We start from the raw sequence: 18,376 nt of genomic DNA, 5'->3' as shown, positions 1-18,376 counted from the left end.
GCTCTGCTGTATTGTGTAGAACAGCAGCAAGCGCTGTTTGCTAATGGATGTGCAGCTCTTCATATGGTTTGTTTGTTTACCATAGAAACACCCAGCAAGCACTGAAAGCAAACTGCTCCCCAAAAGGGAAGGGAGTCCATAGCAGATCAGATCTGGCTGTAAAAGCTTGTGAGCCTTGCTAAAGGAACAGCCAAGACATCCCCTTTGAGACCTCCTCTCACCTTCAGTATTGCTGACATCTGTGAAGTCCTGACTCTGCATTATTTTCTCCACTATATCATCAGCATCGATCCTGGTGTCATCCACTCGTGTTGGGTGACTCTCCACTGAATCCTTTTTCCTCCTGTGGAGAGGAAATAAAGGGAAAACTGACTCAGCTTTTCAAGACACAGACTTTCATTTACTGTCAAGCTTCTCTTGGCAATAACCTTCTCAGCGACTACAATCCAACCTATTACTATCTGAAGATAAATGAGCAGATTCTGAAGGGGCTTTGCTGCACAGTTACTCACCGTGAGGGTCTATCCAGCAGAATGGCTGGTCTAGGGGGGCGAGGGGGCTTCTCCAGCTTGTGGTCCCGCTCTCCCTCAGGACATTCCACTGTCATGCTCAGCCCCCCGGATGCACTGCTGCTGGTGGAGGTGTTCCGGCGATGGGTCAAGTCAGACATACTCGAAGAGCGCGAGTGCTCCGTGCTGTAACCTGCAAACACAGAGGGATTACAAACCAGATCACCTCCCTGTCCTGGCAGCACAGTTAATAGGCAGGACAGCTTCAGAGCAGCATTTCTGCTCCCACATACAGAGGTTTAGACATACATCTATGAGCTCATCTGCAGAGACTAAACAGGAGACTGGTATTAGAGCAGGGCAAGAGAACTGGCTGCAAATCATTCTCACAAGAGCTCACTGCAGGGAAGGAAGTGGATAGGGCCAGTGCTGGCAGAGCAGTGTGGATCAATAGTTACCAGAGATCTTGGACTGCTGGCTAGCATAGCTGGAGTTCCGCGAGTGCCCTGAGTGGAAGACTTCCTCTGGGCTGGACAGGTTCTGATCTGGTTCTTCTGGGACACCTGCCAAGGAACAACAGGACACTGCTTACACCGTATCCAAGCCGGCACATTGGACTGCAGGGATGCTGGATCAATCAAAGGGCAAGTCTGCTGGCACAGCCCTACTGTACAGGCTAGCACAGAGCTTAGAAGGAGCTGGGGAGCAGGGAAAACAACAATGAGCTTCTCTGGCAAGTTGCTCACTAATTCCAGCATCCAGTGTTGGCATTTACAAGCATATCTGGGGGCTTAAAGGCTCTAGAAGGGCAGGTAGTGTGTGAAGCCATCCATAGTTAAAAGCATTAAGTCAAACCCAAGAAAACACCAAATGGTTGCTGGTAGTGAAGTATTATAACCTCTATTTGTGTGCTTCTCCTGTTACTACCTTTCCCCTTCTATTACCATTACAATTCCCCTTCTATAATTTCCTTATTACTTGTGAGAGAGGCTGTGCCATCTAAATCACATCTGAGCTTGATAGAGAGGCCTCAGCATAACCCCTGCTCCTTCGCCATCACCTCTGCTTATCTCTCATGCAGGAAGCATATCCAGAAGTGCACAACTACAACACGTTAGCCAGTTTAAGAAGAGCACTTGCAGAGAGTGTGCTAAGTCACTGAGGTAATAATGAGCCCGGAGTGCTATTTTGGTGCAATGTATCTGCCTGCACTCCAAATGTACTAGGAAGGGAAAAAAAGCTATGTGAAAATGCAGTGCCCTTGAAAACAGGCTCATAGAGAAGCCAAAGAACTCTGCATCAGCAGCTGGAACAAGGCCATGAGACCTCAAACCAACCTCTAAAACCTTCAGAGGAACTTTTCTAGAAGATAAGTCTGAGCAACAGAAGAGCTGAGTGGAGAACAATGTTAAGTGCCTTTGAACACAGTGGAAAGCAGGATGAGTGCAATTATTAAATCCCCAGCAAAAAGAACAAATTGCTTTATCTCCACTTACAAACATGCAAACACTAATCCTTCCTCTCCTCAGCTACACTTCATAGATGGTTTTGTTTTCCTTCCTGAGCAGAGGGGTGAGGAAAACATGAAAAAATAAAGAGTTTCTGTGCTTGTAACTGTGCGGAAGAGAACAAAAGAGTGTCCAGACACAGCCAAGCATTGCATGGCTCCAGGACAGGCATTCATACCCGAGCTCAGAATGGCAGCTCTTGGCTTGGTCTGACGCAAGGAGCCAACCGTGGCTGAACCGCTGCTGCTGCTGCTGCTGCTCGTGGTTCCCTCGCCCTTACAGGTCAGCTGCAGGGAAGAGTCCTGTCCCGGTATGGTGATGGATTTGGCAGTGGAGGGAGGCCTGGAATCACAAGTGAAGGAGGTTACAAACAGCCAGGCAGAGACTGGGAATCACCCCAAACCACCAGCAATTCCCACTCTACTATCAAGAGCATTCCCCCCGCTTGCTCCTACCCTTTGTGATGGGGGAAGCTGGCAGCTCTCTGTGACTAATGTGACACTGGGTTTCACGCTCCTACATGCAAGACTCAGGTCTTCCCTACCTCACACTGCATGTGGACTGCATTACAAGAAAAAGCAAGTTACTGACTTAATCTAAGGCAAAAAGAGGCTAATAAATTGTAAGGACAACAGGCTCAGAGCCTTAGCTATCCTCCAGAGCTGCCCTTTCCCCCAGCACGTGTCCAGTGGCCAGGTGGCTTCCCAAACAGGAACCAGTTTGCTGTTGTTCAGCTCTCAATTCCAGCACCCTTTCATTACACCTTTTTGACTTGGGTCAGAAAGCAACCTTTTATCCCAGCAACCCTATCCCCCTGTAAGAGTACATTTACAATGATCAAATAACCTTTCCTTTTTTCAGCTGATGATTAAACTCCTTTGCAGAGAAACTAAAGTGTTTTTCCAGCTGTCAAAATCATTTTTCCTGGTTATTCTGTGTGCTCCCAACATCCCTTTGTAAATGCTGACTGCGAGTGCCTGGAGATCCCTCCCTTCCTCCAGAAGTGTTTTTGGGTGGAAGCCACAGCATGTGCAGTGTGGCAAAGTGAAAATTCCTGTTGGAGCCTTAACTTCCCTGTAGCCTGAAGTCTGAACTGGAACTAATGGATCATATTATGCCTTTTAAGTGAGGAATGAGAAAGAAAAACTCCTGTTTGCCTCACTTCGAGCTCTGAGAAGATGCTACATGAGAGGATCTTGACAGCATTTTGGGAGAAAGTATAAAGCACTGAGTGCTTTATGGGCAGCCAAAGAGCTCTAAAGGTTTCAGGAAACCCATAGCATGCCTTCACAAGGAAAAAAACCCTCCCTAATCATGTTCCTAGTGATTTACATGCACCAAGGTATTTGGAGACTTTGCAGGTTAATGAGGCCTTTACAGTGTTAATGAAGTACTGTTCCTGTGGCAGATGTCGGAGCAGCCCCTGGGCTGGAGCACAGGCTGCTCTGCCCCCTCCACAACACCCAGGAGGAGAAGGTTCATGTGAGCACTGCAGAAAGTCAGTGCTCGGAAGTGATTTCCCAGCACAGTTTAATTCCTGCCTAATCCTCTAATGAGTGCCATTTATCAAAAGCTCTACTGATCAAGGGCTATTCTACACGCAAAGCTTCCATTTCCAGACAGTTGCACATCGTCAACATGTAAGGAAAAAATGGAAATGACTGGAAAAATCCTTTAAGAAAATTAGGAGGTTTAACTTTCACACTGAGCCTACTTATATTAAATGGATATTCATACCCAATTCTGTATCATTTTCAGGCACTTTTAACACTGGGACTTGCTTCCCCAGTGAAGGAGCAACAGTTATTTGTGCCAGACATATTATTGCCAGTCATCCTAGTACCCTAGATTTAAAACATCTGTTACTGCTAAAAAGTTATGGTTTAAGAGATCCAAAACTTCTTTATTACACTTCCTTCTGAGGCAGAAACTCTGCAGAATCAGATGACACCGCACTTCGGGTCTGAATGCTGCAGCGCTATGAAAAGCCATTCACAAAATAAACCCACCCCAAATCATGCAGCATTTTACAACAAGAATGTAAGTTGATTTATACACTTCAAGCTAGCTCCTAAAATTAGACCTTTGAGCCCAGAATACCACAGCTACAAGAGATGGCCTCAAGGTAATGCTTTCTTCTCTCATAGTGTTGGGAGTCACTTGGCAGTCCTGCTGTGTACAGTCACACACCTTACACAGCTTGGGCTGGGAGTCCTGCAATGCTATAGGTGCAGTGTAATGTCAAATGTTGCTGGTATATTCGTTAACGGATCCTCCATCAATTCCTTAAGCAAAAAAACTGCTTCACAGCTTAACTGTACTTACTCTTTCCTACCACGATGTATTAACAAGTACACAACTGCAGTTTCTCTGCTAACTAAGACAAACTATGAACCTGTGTTCCTGTAGAAAAAAAGGAGAATTAAAATGTTCCAGCCTTGCAGTTTTTTTGTTGCTGTTTCAATCTGAGCTCCTTATCCTGTGTGATATGTGCTGAAGCGTGTCCTTTTCCAAGCCTGTTTTCTTTGCTGACCTTTCCCTTCCAGGAGGTCAGTGAAACCAACCCTAGAGCTATGAGAAATTCTATTCTTGAGGCAAAACATGAAGTTTGTCATCAACAACCACTGGTTTCTAAAACCTAACTGATACCAGCAGAGAAAATACTGTGCACAACCAATAACCAAGCTGGGAGAACCACAGCAGAGACAAAGATTAACAGCACAGGCTGCCTGTGCTATTTAACAACCCAGACCACCAGTTTCAAGCTTTCCCCTGTATTTCCCAATATCAATCAAGGGCATCTTTTCCCCTTCCCTATCAACTTTAGTCTCCAGCAAGAAACTGCAAAAGGACCAGATGTCCTAGTCTGCCCAGCATGGGATGAGCACCCAGAAACTCACGTTTTGAAGCAGGGGTCCCCTGACAGCAGGGACATTCCAATCGTGACCTGGAGAGGGGGACAAGGCACATCATTAACCATGCTGCAATGAGTTCCTCACTTCACAACAGGCAGGAAGTCAAGGGCTAGGTGTAAAGATTAGTAAAACCTAGTTTCTTTCCAAAGGAAATCAGCTTCATGGATTTAGGAAGGTATTTCCCTCCCTGTCCCACATTACTGCCATCAGTAACTCTCATTTGCAATGGTTCAGCAGGACACCAGCTTCAGAACTTGTTTCCCCCCTCCTGCTCATGGTTTCTTTGATGACAGAGAATGTATAGAGGGTCATGGCTTGGCCAAACAGATGCCAAGATATCAAAGGGCAACTCTGATAATGGGAAGCTTCCCAAGTCAGACTAGCAGCATAAAAGGCTAAATCCTGTCTCTGTACATAATGCAGAACCTCCTCTCAGGCCTGGCACTGCAGCTGAATAGTAGGATTTCACTATGGCAGTACTAGCTGTTGTACCTTTAGGATAGAGTTGTCCTGTCGGGTGTTCTTAGTATCGTATCCTTCCAGCAAGCAACAGCGCACAGTGGATCCAGAGCCTGCAAACTCTGCCAGATTGAGATCAGCAAAGCCCAGCTGTAGCCAAGAAAACAATGGAGGGGAAGGGGAGAGAACAAAATATAGTCAATAAAGGGATTTGCGGTGTCACACAGACCAAAGGAAGAGAGAGCATCTGTGAGCAAGGGCAGAAGCAGGAGCCAGCGCACACAGAGTTGTGGCTGTGAAGCCCCCCAACTCTTGAATGAGCAGAGTCATATTCCTAATCCCAAGGCATGTTGGAGGCCTTCAGGAAGCCAGCTCCATGTGGAGGAAGGACACAGAGCAGCGGTGCTGGCCAGGACAGTGTTAACCAGCCCACAGCCGTTGCATAACCAAGGACATGGAAGGCACTAGGTCAACGATGTGGAAAAAACAGAATCACACATACACAAACATAATAAGGCACTCTTTGTATTGGGCCATCCCAGAATGCAGTGGAGCATGTGAACCAGGAGATGAAAGGATATTGTTACAGAGGAAAGTGACACTGTCCTGAAAAACAAACCTGAGCCTTGGAGCACAGCAAGCTGGAAACCCAGAGCCATGCAGTAGTGTGTGCCCCACTTTGTCCTGGAGCAAAGGTTCCTCAACACTGCTAAGATTTAACCGGGAAGTGGTATGTTTGACAGGCAGAAGGGAAGAGAGGTATTTGGAGAGATTTAGTTGTGAGCTCTCTAAACCTTCTCTAACAAAGAGGAGCAAATAGGGAAGGTGAATAGGGAATGCTGAAGAGGACAGGCAAATTCAAAGAGGGTACCTATCTACGTCTCTAAAGACGAACACAAGGAAGAGTACGTTTGTGTTTCTGCTCTAATTCCTGGTGTATTAATACAGTGCTTCAAAGAAAAAGTTACAGCTTCTTTTAAGCAGAGCTTTAGCAATAGAAGTCAGTTGTGTTTCATCTAATCTGATCAGGAACAGATGCTGTACCCCATATCTGGCCAAGCCATCCAAGCATGGAAACTGCGTCACTTCAACAGACAGGTCACCTTCCATGAGAACACAGAAGGGGGGTGGAGAAGCAGCTTGGACCTAGCTGCTACTCTGTACATCGCAGTGCATTTCTCCTGCCCTGGTGCTGACAGCTGGATGGCACAACAGGGAGCCCCAACCAGTAGCACCATCTGAAGGAAATGTGGTGCTGTCAACTGTGGAAGCTGATAGGGAGTCAGAGCACAAACCACAGTCATTGCTGTATGAACCCTGGTTCCCACTGCTTCAAATCAGAAGCCTAAACCACAGTCTGCACAAGATATGTGATCCAAGGGCAGACAGTTGCAGGATTAGCATAGCTGCTTCCTCCATCTTATTTTCAAAGGGGAACAAGAGCTGATGGCAAAGGGATACAAGAGTGTGGGATACAGCAGGAACCACAGGGCAAATAAACCCTCAAACCCTAACTTTTCTCCTTCTTTTCTCTGTTCATAAGAATTCCCTTAATGCAAGTGTTTCTCCAGATGTTCCTGACTCCTCTAGCCCAGGATGCTGCTTGCTGAGTATTGCCTGATAAGGAAAAAGACAACCCCAAAACAAACAGTGAATTTTTATCTCTGCGAGATAAACAAGAGAGGAGAAAGCCACAGAGGGAGCTGCAATCCATCACTATGACGAAACTGGAGGACACAGGAGACATGGCATGAACAACAGTGCACAGGAGGGACCCAGATCCCTCTTCACCACAGCACTAACTTCTCAGAGATCACCATCAGAGGACAGAGTGTGGGAGAAGCCTCCAGCCACCCATATGGTGTGCTGAGGTCAGAAGCTCTTCTCAGGAAGCAGACTTCCAGTATATAGAGGAAGGATCCCTTAACAAAAGGATGTTTTCAGATGTAACCTTTCCGAATAGCTTCCTCAGTTTTCCAGCCAGCTGATGGTGTTTCTTCCAGCTCAGGGAAAGAGTTTCCGCTCGATCAATGCTTCCTGTAGGCTTCCTCTTTGTGACCCCTGACACTGAAGTGACATTAACGTCAAAGCAAAAGGTGCACGAGTGGATGGAAACTGTCTTGAGCACAAACAGCTCCACCACTCTCAGTCCCTGCTGAAGAGGGACCAGGTAAAGAGGCATTCATAAGCTGCATCTTCCTCTACATCTGCTGCCACGACTGGAGGAGTTTTCAGCTGAATGTAGTTTAAAAAGGTGAGGACTTGTTTAGAATGGGAAAATAAATGCAGGGACATAACATTGTGCTAGAAACATTAGGAATCCCAAGTTACTTCTGCCACAAGGACCTGCCTGGAATAAGCCTGGTCAAGACTGCAATGCTTAATTCCCTGGTCTGATGTGACATCCCTTGTTTCTGAGCTGCTGAAGTGCTTGGGTCGTCTTCTGTTGAGTTCTAGGAGAACATGACTGCCTTCTACAGAGCAGACTAAGCATGAGATGGATACTTGAGATCTGGTCTCCCTTCCTGGGCTGGAGCAACAAGGACTCTTTCAAAATGGCACTAAACACAACTGGAGACTGAGCAAGCAGGCAGTAGGTTAGAACATGGCCTGAATAGGAGCCCAGGTTAACTCCACCACGAAGACATGCCTTCATCAGGCTTTCATCAATTCTGTGTTTCCAAACCCTGTGGGACACTTGAGGATGGACTCGACGGGAGGAACAGGCTGATGCATTTACTTTGTCTCAGAGAAACATCTGCAGAATGGAGGAATAACCTCCCCCTCAGTGAGAGCTTAGTGAAAGAGAAACTGATGGCCCCAGAGACCACGACCTGACCAGCAACAAAAAAGGAACAGCGTGGCAGCACCACTGCCCTCTACCATGCAGCGTGGTTCACCCTCCAAAGCCAGTTACCTCCATGGTCTCAGGAAGGGTATTGATTAGAAGAAGCTCTTACAAGGATGTGCGTGACCTGAACATCTGTTTATTAGAAACCAGCAGCAGTGACTCATTTTCAAACAAACATGGTTTTGAGCTCTGTGTGAGCTCCATTTCTAAGCCAACATTGTCTCTTGATCCGGCACACAGAGAAGCGGGTGTCCCATTGTCTCTTCCATAGCACAGGCAAGGAAATGGTGGGGAGCAAACCAAAACTAACATCCCTGCTGATGTGTTTGCTTTTTGCCTCCGTGTCTCCTGTGCTTTGGAAGGCAGTGATTCTGCTGTAGGTTTCTGCCTGCACACAAGGCAGCGAGGTGCCTACCCCAGCCACAGCTCCCTGCTGCATTGTGGAGAACACAACTGGAGTCTGTGTTTATTAGCAAGACGCTGCCAGAAGCCAGAGAGTTCACATCTGACTCAGAACTTCCCCAAAGTTTGAGGACATGCAGATCATCTTCCCAGCCCCCTTCTCAAATCCACATCCAATGCAATCTGGATCCTGTCCCAGCATGTCCATTTTTTGGGAAATCGCTTAACTCAGGCTTAAACTAAGAAGTGATAACCATGTCTCCTGATTGCTTCACGCAGCAGCCACTGGTTTCTAATGGGTGTAAAGCACTAACAGGAGACAAGACCATCATGACTCTGACACATTTGCCCTTTCTGTGCTCTTACCTTTGAGTAGGTTTTTCCGCCCTTCAGCTCCTATAACAGGAGACAAAACAAACAGGAAAAGCAACTATTAAATGTGCTGGGGAAATGGGGGGAAAGTCATTACTCAATCCTGGAATTTGCTCTCAGGATTTCACAAACCTCTGTCTCACACGGGTTACCACCACCCTCATCACTCCCACCCTCCACCAAGCACCCCTGCTTGTGGTCAAGTCACATCCTGGCCCAAACACATCCCTGTCCATGCAATTCTGGCCCAAACACATCCCTGTCCATGCAATTCTGGCCCAAACACATCCTTGTCCATGCAATTCTTCTTGCTGCCAAAAAGCAGGTAGGGTCCAATACCATTTCTCTGGTGGTACGACCTGCTAGAAGCAGAAGGGAGATGCTCACCTTCCGGACAGACACTCGGCAGATGCAGGGGTCCAGGAGTCCTGTGGCTGGGTTGGCACTCATTTTACACACAAAGGTGAATTTCTTCTTCCAGCGGACACAGTTTTCCTGCACTTCCTCTCTGTGAGAAAGCAAAAAGAAAACAGTCTTCAAATAAAGGCACAAACCAAATCAATCCTCCTTATTAAGTATTTGTTTTTAAGGACTAGCAATCTGGCTTGTTAAGATTGCCCACAACAGAGCTTTGTCCACACCACCTCAAACTGCACCACACAAAGGTGTTATAATCACATCAAGCTTCTCACTAGTCAATGCAGGTAAAATCCACCCAGGTTCCAGGAAAGACTCATCACCTCATCAACAGAATTTGCCTTTAAAACTCTCACAAGCTCACTGACATTTCCTGCTCAGCTGGTTTAGCGCAGCCATTGCCCAGCCTCCATAACTGAACCAGGCTGAAGGTTTGCAAGCTTATCTTCCTATGATGTGCCTGTTTTGCACAGTGAATGTGCTGTGTGTCCTGGACAGCTTGTCCTTCCCAGCAGTCATCCTGCTTCCCATGCTGGGACTAAGCCAGTGAGGATAGCCAGCATGGAGGAGGACAAAAACGCATGTGGAAATGCTGCTGGGTGCATGCAGGCAGGATCACGTCAAGCAAACACCATGCTTCAAATCACACAGGGGTTTCAGACCATAAAGGAGCCTAAACCAGGAGGAGGTGGTTTTGCTTGCACAGCTTCTGAGAAGCCTACCTAGACCCCCAGGGTGAGTGGAGAAGCACAGCCTGAGCCCACAGGAGGAAGAGAAGAAGCCACCTTCTTCAGGTATAGCACTGGCTTCTGCAGAGCCCTCAGGAGAAGCTGGATTTCACCCTCCCAAGGAGCCTGGAAGGGAGGTGTGTGGGTCCTTCCATGGGGCTCTGGATTCTCTGCAGGACATGACCCGTTTATGGCTCAGAGCTTGACCTTCAGTCTATTCAGTTCTCAAAGTGTGGAGGCTGGGGAGGGAAGGGAAGGCACTTCTGACAGCTGTGAGCTGGCAAGTTTGCATCTCGCTCTTATCTCTCCTCTTTGCACAGGACAAAGGGGCAAAGGCACCTGATAAACTGTTTGCTTTAGCAGGGAAAGGGAGGTTTCCCACCATCTGACACAGGGCATGCCAGAGATTGGTGGCAAAGGGGAGAATGATCAGTCTTGGCACTACCTCAACTCTCCCTCTGGGAAGGAAGGGCCAAAAGCCAGAACACAGCCCAAGAAGCCCTTCTGCAACCCCGAGTGAGCCCAACAGCACACATACCAGGGACCTGGGAGGTCTCTGCTAGTCCTCTGAGCTGTACTGTGGGACCTGAATGTGCTGGCCAAGGCAAATGCAGAGAGCAGAGAAGCTGACAGGTAACTGAAACCTGTACTTGTCTGTAACGCAGATAAGGGCTGATCACCCCTGTTTAAAACATGGGAAAACAGGGCAGCAATTCCTGACAGGAAGTGAACTTAAACTCCTTTCAGACAGAACTAAGGCTGGCTATTGAAGTCACTGAAAGGTGAGACATCAGAGTGCCGACCTTTGGATCTGGGATTAATTCAAGATGAGATCTGGTTCTCATTGCTTCACTCAACTCCAGCTCATTCAGACAGGAGAGAAAACACAGAGGGATTAAAAAGGCTTTGCCTTTAATAAAATATTCACCCAGCCAGGCAAATTAGGCAAGTTAAATTTCAGTTGTGAGGTGTCTTAAACCTGACTTAATAGCAGGTATCTCAAATGACCTAAAGGAAGAAAAACTCAGATACAGATGAAACAAGGAATTCAACAGAATAGAGAAATGCTTTGGGAACACATGTACTTCAGAGGCACAAGGAAGGTACATGGGATGCAGTAAACCCAGGATATTTTAGCATTACTTGTCTTTAAAAAGGAATGACTTCAGAGCAGCCTTCCATTGTCTGAAGTGGGCTATAAGGATGCTGGAGAGGGACTCTTCATCAGGGACTGTAGTGATAGGACATGGGGTGATGGGTTTAAACTGAAACAGAGGAAGTTCAGGTTAGACATAAGGAAGAAGCTCTTTACTGTGAGGGTGCTGAGGTGCTGGCACAGGGTGGCCAGAGAAGTGGCGAATGCTCCATCCCTGGCAGTGTTCAAGGCCAGGCTGGACAGAGCCTTGGGCAACACGGCCTAGTGTGAGGCGTCCCTGCCCATAGCAGGGGGCTGGAAGTGGATGATGTTACAGTCCTTTCCAACCCAAACCAGTCTGGGATTCTATGATTTTCTATAGAGTGAGGTCAAGTGAACGATCTTTAGCTCAGACAGGTACAACAGCGCATTGCTGCAAACCCTGGCTCAGAGCTCCAGCTCCCGTCACAAGTGACTATTTCAGTGCCCAAGCTCCAGCTCCTGAACACCCATCCCATGCACCCAGCTCCCTGCAGCTGCTCCAGCAGTAGGAGCAAGGACTTCTGTTACAATGCAGCTATGATGAAGCATCTGCTAAGTGCTGCCAAGTCCAAGGAGGGCTAATTACTTCACAACCAAAAGTGCTGATGAGCAATAAGAGCTCCTTCAGAGTAATGTGTTGTTAGCATAAGCGCCCCTAACAGACACACTGCTTTTATTAAGGCTGTATGTTGGCTCTCCAGAACTGCTGTAGATACCACACGGTGCAAAGGATTAGGAAAAGGATTTGGGGGGGAGTTATGTTACCCACAGCACCACAAACACAAACCCGAGCTGCAGCTGCACTTGTAGCTTGGGGCTTACAGCTTCAGAATAGTCTGTGTAGGGTGGAAAGGAGTTCACAAGTTAGAATGCAGAGCTGCTTTCCAGCCACAAGTGCTACAATCATACAAGAGTGACTTTTCAACTTTCTTTCTCACTTTAAAGTGTGGCTTTAGAGAGAGTTTAAAGACCTAAGGGCGAGGGCTGGGTCTGTATCGTTAGACAAGCAACCAACAGTACTATTGCCTCCAATCAAACACTAAAATGTCAGTTCCACATATCCAAAAGATGGCTTGTGGGAAGCGATGGGCTTTGTGTGTCCACCTCCCACCAAGCTACGGTTAGGCTGGGAATCAGAGAACACTAAAATAGGGAAACAAGTGGCTTGGATGAGGAGCAGTTTTGTATTTAGCCCTTGAATATTCTCTGATGTACAATAAGGAACCATCACACCCAAACCCAAAACACATAAGCAGTGTGGAGAGGGCTTTACTGAGAGGCGTTTCCTTCCATCCTAATCACAAGGCAGCTAAAAGCAAAGCAGAAACTCACAGCTTTAAACCACAAAATGGCTAATTTTAAACGTTACTCTGCATTTGGAGAGCCAGAAATAGAGCAGCCCCAAGACTGGTACAAGGTGTCAGCTCAACAGGTCTGCAGGAGTTTTATTTTTAAGAAGCCGCCTGTACCACTTTGCTGAGATTCCCAGAAGGTTGAATCCCTGCCAAGCTCAGCTTTGCCCTCTTCTGACTCTAGACTTATTCAAAGCTGTGTAATTACTCTTCCAGACCTAAATATACCTCCTCAGAATAAACCGATGCAACCCTGCAGCAGCTTTTGTGAGCAGTGAGGTCCACAAAGAGCTTCTCAGGGTCTTCCAACCCTGGAGTTGCTCATCTACCTCCATCCAGCTCCTTGAGCAGCCAGAAAGGACAGTTCACTGTATTCGCAGCCACCATCTATCTTTCAAGAGAGAGTTTACCACAAAAAGAGCAATCAGATGATGTTTCACCATAGCATGGTACGAATCCAAGCAATGGGAATGATGCACAGCACCAGTCCACCGGTTTACCTACCAGTGAAGCAAGCAGCAACGTGCTCAGTGAAGCCACCAAGGCCTCTTTGGGTGCAGATCTCACACACAACCCTTACTGCAGCTCTGGAGAGTTGCAGAGGAAGAGGCAATGAACAGATTTAAGAGAAGATCTGTTTCCCAACTGTGATTTTCATGCCATGGACAGAGTAGCACTGTTACAGAAAGCCACAGAGCTCACTGTGAACGCAAGTTAGCTTCAGCAAACACTCCTTGACAAAGGCCACAGATATGACCCATGCTATCTTGGGCTACCACAGGCCACTCTCCCACATGAAAACCCATCTAATGTAACACCAGAACAGAGATTTGTGTCTATTTACAGACACAAAGCCAAGTTATGCCCAACTGGGTATCATGCTTCAAACACACAACCCGCAGTTCTGCCTTGCTTAAGCATTTAGGAAAGCAGATGTTTCTCTCTTACTTTATGGCAGTAGTCACACATAAGACAGTTACAAGTAAGAAGCATTCTAAAAAGGCCACAGGCTTACTGGGAGGGCAACAACACAAACAGCTTTCTAACGGTTTCAGCAGAGCAATGTGTGTCAGTGTGATGCTTCACGCAGGGGAGCAGACGTGGGAAAACCTCAGGCTAAAGGAGACGGTATATAGATAAGCCCACACAAAGAGCTGCTTATTCAGGTCTCCTCCTCCTCATCTCTATGCAAAGGGAAAGGGAGGGCAAGCTTTCCAATTCCTGATGCCCAATCCACACGGTCACTTGTCCCCCTGCTTGGAGATGCCCTTCAAGCAGAACTAATCCTCCTGCCTGCTCGCAGCACTCTGCACCCTCCTCACATCAGGAGTGAAGCTGCATCTCCATCTGATAAGGCAGAAGCCAGATAACACCGTTTTAAAGAGGCCAGCAAGCCAACTCCCAGCTCAGATTCATTTCAGCACGAGGGACTGAAAAGCAGCCCTCAAAGGGACTCTGACACATAGCAGCAGTGAGTGGGACCTTTTGGGGAGGGAGGTAACACAACCTCCCCTCAGTCACACAGCAGGGGGAAGAAGAAAGAAAATACAGTTATTTCAGCAGACTGCATCTGAAGGGCATCTTCAACAGCATTTCTTTACCCTGCTCTGCTTTCAGCTGCAGAGACCCATCATTAAGACAGCCCCAGCACTTCTGAAGGCTGAATTAGAGCAGGATCGCTGACACTCCCTCAGCTTGGCAAGATCTGGAACAATCCTGCATTATGCTCTGCAGAAGATAGTTACTATTTTAACCAGGTTATCTAGTGCAAAGCTGGAGGAGAGACCTTTGACAAGGTCAAGGGAAAGTCCCTGAAAAACCTCTTTTAAAACAGACTTCCCATGATGCTGGGCCAGTAACTGGTATTCACAGCACACTGGAATTGATACCATGCTACTAACACAGCAGGTCCTGCTGCAGACAGAGGGCCTAATCACTGCCTGTAAAGCACAGAAAACATAAAGTTGTGTGAACTTCTATACAGAACAGAAAGTGAGCCTTCATTTAGCCATTAGCTGGTTTAGCTATATGAGCCATAACCTGTAGGTATCCCCAAATAACGGGCTCAGGACAGGGCATTGCACTGCAGCACACCTATTATTACAGACAACTGCAGCTCTGAGGCTTTGCCATCCAGGTTCCTGGCCAGGAAAAGGAGAGAAATGAGCAGTGCGTAAGATGCACCATGGGCAGACAGCAAACCAGGCAGCAGCCTGGGAACACACCATGTTAATAAAAGCTTAGGGCTGCCATCTATTTTATCTTGTCATCAAGCCCATGCAGGCCGAACACAGGTAGAAAGAAGCAAAACATGATGAGCAATAGACACTGAGAGCTGGGAAGCTCAGTGGAAATGTATCCCTAGAATGAGAGGCAACACTCCACATTCCTTATGCCCCATCCTTGGCAGTGTTCAAGACCAGGTTGGAGGGGGCTTAGAGCAACCTGCTATAGTGGAAGGTGTCCCTGACCGTGGCAGGGGTTGGAACTGGATGAGCTTTAAGGTCCCTTCCAACCCAAACCAGTCTGGGATTCTATGATTCCTTGGGGAACACCATACAGGATTGTAAAACCCCATCTAGATACATAAAGCCAAGCCAGTTTAACCTGGAGGTGTAAAATGCTTTACATCAAGCTTTACACGAAGGGGTTTTGCCTTCCCTGAGCAGAACAGAAAGAGCTGCAAGTAGCTCCCAACAATAAAGTCACTATGTTTTGACTGGGCTGACATCACTGACCAGAACAAGTGCCAACCCGAAGAGCTGGACGTCTCCCCCACTGCAAACAACCCTGTATTCTGCAGCTGACAAGTGGTGGTTGTTGGGAAGTAGACATTAGCAGTTATGATGGAAAAATGGCTCAGAGAGAGATGATGCAGACTGTGTTAGTAAGCGAACTAAGCGAGCCTTTGTCATCTGAAACAAGTCTCATGGGGATGTTTCACTGCAAGTGTTTTAAACAAGGGTTCAGCAGTAAGGTCATCACATCTACCACCTACTCTCAGTTTAACTTCTAAATTCCCAGCAAACCCATTCCAATGGCCCATGGTGAAGAAAGACACTTATCCACACCTCCGTATTGGCAATGGTGTACACCTATTACTTTAGCTCTTCATTTACACTAATGGGGAGATACATTTGGGCTCCCTAAATGCCACATTTGAACACCACTGTTTTTAGAGTGAAGTATTCGCATACCCCAGGCATGTTTCTGGGAGAGAAGCGCAAGCTCCAACACTTCTGGAGGGCTTCAGCATGCTTGTTCAGTTCTGTCTCACACCAGGCGGTGGACATGCATCCACTCCTGCTGTTTGCTGGCAGTTGAGGAGGTGAGGGAAGAGTGAACGTGGAAGGAAGAGTAAGGAAAAGTCAGCTCAGGAAACTAGATTCCACTTACGCAGTTCGCAGCAGCCTGCACAATCCCTGTTTCACTGGAGAAGAGACAAATACAGGAAAAAGAATTAAGAGCAACTGCCCAGAAAAGAAAAGCTCATGGAAGAAACTTCAGGCACAGCTGAGAAATCAAGGTAAGGAGCAGAGAAGACTGCTTCACTGGGGGACAAGGGGCAATGACACAGCACCAAGTATGTGAAAGGCAAAAGAACTGGAGCAAAACCAACCAGGCGAGCGTGAAACAAAAACAGGATACACAGAGTGATTTAGAAATCCTCCTTAGGAATAAGCTGGTATCTAGCAGGCAAGCAATTGACTTTTGATGGCTTTAACCTTATTTCCAGAAGCCTGTTTCTATAGAAGCACAGCTTTTGAACTGCGAGTTACAGTTCCCTCCAAGGCAGTGATCAGTCTTGATCAAGGTCCACCAGTACAAGCCAGGGAGCAATAATACTTACTGGAGAATGGGGATGGCAGTCAGTCAATCAGCAGGAGAAAAGCCTCCAGCATCAGCATTCCTAGTTGTGTATTAACAGCTTCTCTGAAAGGCAGTAATGCAGTTATGCCTGGACTCCAGTCACATGCATCCAGACATGTGTCTTTTATAGGTGACAGACATGAGATCCTGCACCTCATGCACAATGTCCCATAGCAAAGAGCTTTCCAGTGTAGTCCATCCCCTGTACTCTAGCATAGCCACGCTCTCCAGTCCATCCAGTGCTTCTAAAACTTAACACTGGGTTAGTTTTACATAGATATTTTATATAGATATTTCTAACCATTCCTTGCATCTAAATCTTAAAGCCTGTCACAGCTCTTCCTAACATGAACTATGTTAAAAATACTGTAAGAACCAATGGAGTGATTAAACACCAGCATGCAGCTGGTGATCGAGTGCTGCAGCAGAAATTGCAAAATGAAATACAAACTGTGCCAAATGGAGAAAGAAAGTCCCAGAAAAGTGACCCTTTCAAACTTAAGCTATAGAACAAGTCAGATGAGTTTGGGAAGGGTGGAGCAGGGAGAAGGCAAGGGGAAATAATTCTAAGAGGCTCAGCTGTGGAGCAGCAAGGGATGTGTACACGGCACCTCATGGACAGGACAGGCCCAGCAGAGCCAGGCTGCTTTGAGGGATTTCCAATTCACATTCTGTCATCTCCAAGCAGAGAAGAAAAGCTGGACATGAGGAAAACAAGGACAAGAAGGGACTGTAACAGTGAACGCTGTTCAATCCATCTACTGTTACACACTGTGCTGAAGGCAGACCAACCCGAAGCAGCACATATCCAAGGACTTCTTGCCACATCTACAGAGCACAAGCTCTTTTTGGTCAGAGGCCAGGGCCATGTGCCAGGAGCAAAAACATCACAAGCAAAGAACTACCAAACTCCTTAAGTGTAAAGAAAGGAATAACTGGGGAGATGACTCAGTTGCTGCAATACAAGTCTGTAATAACGTGCATATTGAACACTGAAAGACGTATTTGCTTTTTTTGAACTCTGATCATGCACTGAGTCACCACACCAACTCCTACCTCTATTGTTCCCATAGACTACGCTGGAGCTGGATTAGCCAAGAGCAAACTTAAGTGCCAGGCTGCCAAGCCCACCACCCGGGCCTTCCTCTTATAAGGCAATTCACAAGGATTTCAGTTACAGAACACACAAGCACAGTTCTGCACTGCAGATTTCACCTGAGGCTGCCCAGGTCAGCCACCAGCTCCCGCATTCAGGTTGCTGCATGTTGGTGCTGCGCACTCCAGCCTGTCTCAGATGCTATTCCTTTTCTTCCCATGGTTGCAGATGTGTTGTTCCTCTTGCTCCTGTGCTTGCTCTGTGCTGCAGAAGACTGGGTTACCTTGCAGTTCATGGAATCACAGAATGGTTTGGGTTGGAAAGGACCTTAAGATCATCCAGTTCCACCCCCCTGCCATGGGCAAGGATGCCTTACTCTAGACCATGTCACCTGAGGCTCTGTCCAACCTGGCCTTGAACACTGGGATGTGTTCATCTGCCAGGGATGGAGCACTTACCACAGTGAAGAACCTGTCTAACTCTGGATATAAATACCTTTCGGATCTGATTTTCCACAACTATGACCACTGAACAATCAAACGTGCTCTATTCATAAAACAGGCATGGTGGCAACTTACTAAGAAGAGCTCTTACCTATGGCATCCAGCTGGAGTTTGAGTGGATGAGCAACACCAAGCTGAGAGAAATCCACATTACTGAGGGATGGAGGGCACAGAGAGAGGGGATGTTCAGGCCCATTAACAAGTCAACAGCACAGTA

General features: G+C 47.1%; 1 protein-coding gene across 1 annotated transcript in view; it reads right to left on the bottom strand.

Moving 5' to 3' along the window:
• EEIG1 (estrogen-induced osteoclastogenesis regulator 1) overlaps window positions 1–18,376 on the bottom strand; it is a 35,190-nt gene that overhangs the window by 3,459 nt on the left and 13,355 nt on the right. The window contains exons 3-10 of the mRNA XM_057405909.1: window positions 9,404–9,524; window positions 9,011–9,040; window positions 5,425–5,541; window positions 4,918–4,964; window positions 2,196–2,359; window positions 968–1,072; window positions 513–702; window positions 222–343 (exon numbers count right to left, since the gene is read on the bottom strand). Of these exons, the coding sequence (XP_057261892.1) occupies window positions 222–343; window positions 513–702; window positions 968–1,072; window positions 2,196–2,359; window positions 4,918–4,964; window positions 5,425–5,541; window positions 9,011–9,040; window positions 9,404–9,524 (896 nt within the window). The remainder of the gene's footprint in view (window positions 1–221; window positions 344–512; window positions 703–967; window positions 1,073–2,195; window positions 2,360–4,917; window positions 4,965–5,424; window positions 5,542–9,010; window positions 9,041–9,403; window positions 9,525–18,376) is intronic.

This window comes from Pezoporus wallicus, unplaced genomic scaffold (assembly GCF_028554395.1).
Source record: "Pezoporus wallicus isolate ANWC-B61680 ecotype Strahan unplaced genomic scaffold, APGP_CSIRO_Pwel_v1 contig_4684, whole genome shotgun sequence".
NCBI lineage: Eukaryota > Metazoa > Chordata > Aves > Psittaciformes > Psittacidae > Pezoporus > Pezoporus wallicus.
Note: the sequence above shows the minus strand (reverse complement) of the source record. Positions and strands in the feature narration are given on the sequence as shown.